The sequence below is a fragment of the Oncorhynchus keta genome, chromosome 4 (assembly GCF_023373465.1).
Source record: "Oncorhynchus keta strain PuntledgeMale-10-30-2019 chromosome 4, Oket_V2, whole genome shotgun sequence".
Classification (NCBI taxonomy): domain Eukaryota; kingdom Metazoa; phylum Chordata; class Actinopteri; order Salmoniformes; family Salmonidae; genus Oncorhynchus; species Oncorhynchus keta.
Window position 1 is genome coordinate 38,596,775 of NC_068424.1, and position 7,529 is coordinate 38,604,303.

Sequence of the window (7,529 nt, forward strand, 5' to 3'; positions counted from 1 at the left end):
CAATCCTATTGAAAGGATTGTGGGCAGAACTGAAAAAGCGTATGCGAGCAAAGAGGCCTACAAACCTGACTCAGTTACACCAGCTCTGTCAGGAGGAATGGGCCAAAATTCACCCAACTTATTGTGGGAAGGTTGTGGAAGGCTACCTGAAACGTTTGACCCAAGTTAAACAATTTAAAGGCAATGCTACCAAATACTAATTGAGTGTATGTGAACTTCTGACCCACTGGAAATGTGATGAAATAAATAAAAGCTGAAATAAATAATTCTCTCTACTATTAATCTGACATTTCACATCCTTAAAATGAAGTGGTGATCCTAACTGACCTAAGACAGGGAATTTTTACTAGGATTAAATGTCAGGAATTGTGAAAAACTGAGTTTAAATGTATTTGGCTAGGGTGTATGTGACCTTCCGACTTCAACTATAGAACATGAGCTTTTAAACCCACCCCTCAGCTACTCTCAGGGGCAATACCAAAATAAGTGATCTAGTGATTCTGTCTATTTGTAACTAAATCTGCAGAGCTGAGATGGTTATATGCCCCATATACATAGCATTCTATTTGTGCCAAGAATTTTGTACAATAATTTTAGGGAATCAAAAGTTGTTTGCGTATCCGTTCATGAACCATGTGCCACGGAATCGGCACATCAAAAATCTCTTCCCAACTATCTTGCAACCTGTATGGTGCCAGGGGCAATATTTTGATCCTCAAGTAAAACTGATATACAGTGGGGAGAGGTCTGTAATTCTTTATCATATGTACACTTCAACTGTGAGAGACGGAATCTAAAACAAAAATCCAGAAAATCACATTGTATGATTTTTGGGTAATTCATTTGCATTTTATTGCATGACATAAGTATTTGATTACATACCAACCAGTAAGAATTCCGGCTCTCACAGACCTGTTAGTTTTTCTTTAAGACGCCCTCCTGTTCTCCACTCATTACCTGTATTAACTGCACCTGTTTGAACTTGTTATCTGTATAAAAGACACCTGTCCACACACTCAATCAAACAGACAACAACCTCTACACAATGGCCAAGACCAGAGAGCTGTGTAAGGACATCGGGAATAAAAGTTTAGACCTGCACAAGGCTGGGATGGGCTACAGGACCATAGGCAAGCAGCTTGGTGAGAAGGCAACAACTGTTGACGCAATTATTAGAAAATGGAAAAAGTTCAAGATGACGGTCTCACCTCGTGGGGCATCAATGATCATGAGGAAGGTGAGGGATCAACCCAGAACTACACGGCAGGACCTGGTCAATGACCTCAAGAGAGCTGGGACCACAGTCTCAAAGAAAACCATTAGTAACACACTACGCTGTCATGGATTAAAATCCTGCAGCGCACGCAAGGTCCCCCTGCTCAAGCCAGCGCATGTCCAGGCCCGTCTGAAGTTTGCCAATGACCATCTGGATGATCCAGAGGAGGAATGGTAGAAAGTCATGTGGTCTGATGAGACAAAAATAGAGCTTTTTGGTCTAAACTCCACTCGCCGTGTTTGAAGGAAGAAGAAGGATGAGTGCAACCCCAAGAACACCAACCCAACCGTGAAGCATGGAGGTGGAAAGATCATTCTTTGGGGATGCTTTTCTGTAAAGGGGACAGGATGACTGCACTGTATTGAGGGGAAGATGGATGGGGCCATGTATAGCGAGATCTTGCCCAACAGCATTGAAGATGGGTCGTGGCTGGGTCTTCCAGCATGACAACGACCCGAAACACATAGCCAGGGCAACTAAGGAGTGGCTCCGAAAGAAGCATCTCAAGGTCCTGGAGTGTCCTAGCCAGTCTCCAGACCTGAACCCAATAGAAAATCTCTGGAGGGAGCTGAAGTCCGTATTGCCCAGCGACAGCCCCAAAAACTGAAGGATCTGGAGAAGGTATGTATGGAGGAGTGGGCCAAAATCACTGCTGCAGTGTGTGCAAACTTGGTCAGGAACTACAGGAAACATATGATCTCTGTAATTGCAAACAAATGTTTCTGTACCAAATATTAAGTTCTGCTTTTCTGATGTATCAAATACTTATGTCATGCAATAAAATGCAAATTAACTACTTAAAAATCATACAATGTGATTTTCTGGATTTTTGTTTTAGATTCCGTCTCTCACAGTTGAAGTGTACCTATGATAAAAATGACAGACCTCTACATGCTTTCTGAATAGGAGAACCTGCAAATTCGGCAGTGTATCAAATACTTGTTCTCCCTACTGTATATATTATTTTTTTATGACAATTTCTTGTCTTTAATAAGTCTTGCATTTTGGACTTGCATACTTTTTTCATGAAACACAATTTTTCACCGCCATGTTAGAGTGGCTAATGCGTGTCGTACTGGCTGTTCACATCAAGCCCAGACAAAAGTGGAGATCAGGCTAGTTTAAGAGGATTTTTACCTATTTACAGTGGGGCAAAAAAGTATTTAGTCAGCCACCAATTGTGCAAGTTCTCCCACTTAAAAAGATGGGAGGCCTGTAATTTTCATCGTACACTTCAACTATGACAGACAAAATGAGAAATAAAAATCCTCAAAATCACATTGTAGGATTTTTAATGTATTTATTTGCACATTATGGTGGAAAATAAGTATTTGGTCAATTACAAAAGTTTATCTCAATACTTTGTTATATACCCTTTGTTGGCAATGACAGAAGTCAAACGTTTTCTGTAAGTCTTCACAAGGTTTTCACACACTGTTGCTGGTATTTTGGCCCATTCCTCCATGCAGATCTCCTCTAGAGCAGTGATGTTTTGGGGCTATTGCTGGGCAACACGGACTTTCAACTCCCTCCAAAGATGTTCTATGGGGTTGAGATCTGGAGACTGGCTAGGCCACTCCAGGACCTTGAAATGCTTCTTACGAAGCCACTCCTTCGTTGCCCGGGCGGTGTGTTTGGGATCATTGTCATGCTGAAAGACCCAGCCACGTTTCATCTTCAATGCCCTTGCTGATGGAAGGAGGTTTTCACTCAAAATCTCACGATACATGGCCCCATTCATTCTTTACTTTACACGGATCAGTCGTCCTGGTCCCTTTGCAGAAAAACAGCCCCAAAGCATGATGTTTCCACCCCCATGCTTCACAGTAGGTATGGTGTTCTTTGGATGCAACTCAGCATTTTTTGTCCTCCAAACACGACGAGTTTAGTTTTTACCAAAAAGTTATATTTTGGTTTCATCTGACCATATGACATTGTCCCAATCTTCTTCTGGGTCATCCAAATGCTCTCTAGCAAACTTCAGACTGGCCTGGACATGTACTGGCTTAAGCAGGGGGACACGTCTGGCACTGCAGGATTTGAGTCCCTGGTGGCATAGTGTGTTACTGTAGGTAGGCTTTGTTACTTTGGTCCCAGCTCTCTGCAGGTCATTCACTAGGTCCTCCCCCCGTGTGGTTCTGGGATTTTTGCTCACCATTCTTGTGATCATTTTGACCCCACGGGGTGAGATCTTGCGTGGAGCCCCAGATCAAGGGGGATTATCAGTGGTCTTGTATGTCTTCCATTTCCTAATAATTGCTCCCACAGTTGATTTCTTCAAACCAAGCTGCTTACCTATTGCAGATTCAGTCTTCCCAGCCTGGTGTAGGTCTACCATTTTGTTTCTGGTGTTCTTTGACAGCTCATTGGTCTTGGCCATAGTGGAGTTTGGAGTGTGACTGTTTGAGGTTGTGGACAGGTGTATTTTATACTGATAACAAGTTCAAACAGGTGCCATTAATACAGGTAACGAGTGGAGGACAGAGGAGCTCTTAAAGAAGTTACAGGTCTGTGAGTTATTTTCCACCATAATTTGCAAATAAATTCATTAAAAATCCTACAATGTGATTTTCTGGATTTTGTCTGTCATAGTTTAAATGTACCTATGATGAAAATTACAGGCCTCTCTCATCTTTTTAAGTGGGAGAACTTGCACAATTGGTAGCTGACTTTTTTTGCCCCACTGTACCTATGAAGAAAATGTAAGAAGTTGCATATGCTCCCATGGATTTAATAGTTAAAAGCACAAACGTTTGAGCATACAGTGCCTTCTTCTGGGTAAAATAATATATTATGTTTATTTACCACATATTGTCCCTTTTGCTTGGGACTCTATATTGTTTGTCTGCTCTTTTTCTGTCAATAACCTACAGTAGCCTGTCAGTCCTCACTACTATCTTAGTTTGTTGACTTATTCTCAGATTGATATGTCTGAGGTACACTGGACCAGGGGACCTATAAGTAGGGTTCGGGGTAGATTCTCAGCCCATTGGAGCTCGGGGCTATATCATACAGTATGTTCAGAATGACATTTGCCTACACACTATTTGCATTTATATGGCCCTGTGTTTGCCATAATGCAATACCTTTAGATCTGGTGTTTGTTCTAGGGGATGTATTGTGTAAAATTTTGTCTATATGGAAATGTATCCCAAATGACACCCTATTCCCTACATAGTGCTCTACTTTTCACCAGGGCTCTGGTCAAAAGTTGTGCACTATATGGGGAATAGGGTGCCGTTTGGGATGCTGCCTATGTATATGAGACAAGGGGATTTAATTGGGTTTTCCAATGAATAATGTTATTGTGTGGCGCAGCGTTTCTGTATGCAAGAATTTTGATTTCCATTTAAAAGCAGCGATATTACCTGCCGTTGTTTAATATTGCATCTTATGTTTTTCGAATACTAGCAGTAGCTTACTTAATAAATGTTATATACATTTTGTCTCCAGCGTATACCTGATCCCTTTGTTGACCAACCAACATCTGTAATGTGTTTTCTAAATGATATGCCTATTTCACCAAAACGGACTGACCATAGGGCAGTTCGCGAAAATGCCAGATGGTTCTGGTCCACTTTAGCCCAGTGGGCCTGTCTAAATTGGGGGTTTTGCGCAATAATGATCATTATTTGGCTAACAATGGGGGCCTCAAGGAAAAAATGTGCCTTTGTGTTGGAAATGCCTGGCAGATTTCTGCTCCCAGTCTGTCCCTGTATCCCACTCTTTCCCCCTCTCGCCTTCCTGTCTCTCTCCAGGGTGATTGATCATGGGGAGGCCAACCGTATGACGACCCAGAGCGTAGCGATCGTTTTCGGCCCCACCCTGCTCAGACCGGAGACGGAGACTGGAAACATCGCTGTTCACATGGTCTATCAGAACCAGATTGTTGAGCTCATCTTACTGGAGTATGAGAACATATTCGGCAGGTAGAAAATAAACACCTAAGAACGACACCTGAGGTAAACTCCTGTGGAAGTGGAATGGTCTGATGACTGGTCGGACTCACCCAATACCGCTTATTTTTGTGACTGAAACATTGCTGCTGTGGACCCAGCAATTTAAAGAAAGAAAAACAAAAATGTAATTATTGTTCATTTGATATTAAGATTAATAAAGGAAACTAGTGAATGACTTTGCACTTAACATTTTGAGAGAGATGAGTATGATGTAAATAAATACAGATGTCATTCACTTTGGTTGCCATTCCTGCTGTGAGTAGCAGGACGGTGCAGTTGCTTCAGGGGAGAGTGTTGGTTGGTTTGTTGGTTGGTGAGCTGGCTGGATCTAGGACCTGGCATGGCATTGACGATGGACGGAGTGCAGTGTGAATGGCGTGGATGGATCTCCCTCCGTGTGTGACGTGATCCAGTGGATTTGAGTATACAGGGTATAACTGTGTTCTACACTGGATTCCTATGGCCAGTAATTAAGTACATACTACATACAACAAGAGCTTGGTGAATAAGACGTTCATTGTTTTGGACTGGAGTGAAACAGAAGAAGAGGATTGTGGGATACATTGATGTGGCGTTAAAGAAACCGCTGGAGTGACTTCCGGCTTTCTCTGATGACATCACAACACAGGAAGCACAACTCAATCCAGATCATTCAAACAACTAACTACCCACTGAATAACTGGCTGGCTGGGTGGTCTGATCTCCCTCTGTCAAGTCAATGGAAGCCCATATCCTACTACCATGTGGTAGAATATAGACCATGCTTGGTCGTCTGTATAAAGACTACTCTCATTGCTTTGTGTTGGAATAATAATAAGATGAACCTATGAACTGGATATTCTCAGTGTTGTGGAACATTGACTGTGGACTTGACCTCTGAATTTTGTGAAGTACAATGTAAAGCCTCAGTGGTGTGGATACAGAATCAGTATTAAATATGGGGGCGCTCTGACGGGACCCCAAAATTATGTATGGGGTCTCTCGGAGGGGACCCCTGGATCAACTGGATTGGACATAGTCATGTGTATTAGCTATATTTCCCCGACTTTATAATGAAAACATTCACCACAATCAGATCTGGGAACTGCATTTTAGCACTCCTTTCCCTTTATAATGCACTACTTTTGACCAGAGTCTTTGACCAGTCAAAAGTAAGACAATTTACAGGGAATAGGGTGCAATTTTGGACTCGAACAGGTCACCCTCCCTATCCTACCTCCCTTGCTAGAATTGGAGCCCCGCCCCTTCTTCCAGATCTACCCTTTGACCCTAGTGCAATCATCAATAGTGGTTAGTCAGTATGTCACATGACTGGTTTTGGGAAGCATCAAAACAAACCTGTGTTTGGGGGATAATACAGTAAATGAACTTGCTATATCTGAAGACTGGTTGCTCCTAAATGGCTTCCTATTCCCTATGCATAGGCCCTGGTAAAACATTTGTGCACTATATAGGGAATAGGGTGCCTGCCATTTGGGATGCACATAAGATCTTCCCTAATGTGTACAGATAAAGAACAGATGTGTGTTATTGTCTAGTCTAACGTGCTTGGTATGGTAGGCCTCTGCTAGTGAAAGGCCTTCATTATAAGTGTAAAGGTGTTGGCTTTTCAGTGAAAGGAGATGTCCTCTTTTCCCCACCTTCCTCCCTTTCCTGCTCTCATCCTTTCTTCCCTCGTGTTCTGGAGTTACTGGGAAAAGAGATGGAGAAGCCAGGGAATAGCAGTCAGTCTTAACATGACTATTTCAGATGAATACTGATTATGTCCCAAATAACACCCTATTCCCTATTTAGGGTGCCATTTGGGATGTAGGTTCAAGCCTCTGTTCCAACTTCATAATCACTCTCCTTACCTAAGCTAATCTCAACGGGACTGGGACCGGAGAGAAAATGGTACTGGAAAATAGTATTACATTTAAGTTTATGGTGATGGAAGGTACAATGCAAAAAAGCCTCTGTGCAGCCTACATGAAAAAACATATTTCCTTATTGAAGTATGTATGTTTTGATGGTGAGTGGTTGGTTCAACGAGTGAAATATCACTGGTTTTGTAAATTGTTGACAAAATACATAGATTGTTACAAAAGAGGAAATGGTTTTGAAAGTGTATCTTGATTTTGACGCATGGTCAACTGCACATTTTGAATGTACTTTTCAGACTAACTGCTGTTTGTGACATGTCTAATAAAAAACTACAACTAAATGGAATGGACTTAAACTTTTTCACTTTCAGTTGACACAAAAGGTAGCCCTTTCCACACAGACCCTGTCATCCCATATACGGGTTGAAAATG

The 7,529-nt window shown here is 42.0% G+C and overlaps 1 protein-coding gene across 10 annotated transcripts in view; it reads left to right on the forward strand.

Moving 5' to 3' along the window:
* Positions 1 to 5,422, forward strand: part of arhgap12b (Rho GTPase activating protein 12b) — a 99,617-nt gene extending 94,195 nt beyond the window's left edge. For all 10 annotated transcript variants that reach the window (XM_052506714.1, XM_052506732.1, XM_052506729.1 and 7 more), the window contains one exon: positions 5,035 to 5,422. In XM_052506714.1, coding sequence (XP_052362674.1) covers positions 5,035 to 5,209 — 175 coding nt within the window. In that variant the 3' untranslated portion in view covers positions 5,210 to 5,422. The remainder of the gene's footprint in view (positions 1 to 5,034) is intronic.
* The last annotated feature ends 2,107 nt before the right edge of the window (positions 5,423 to 7,529 follow it).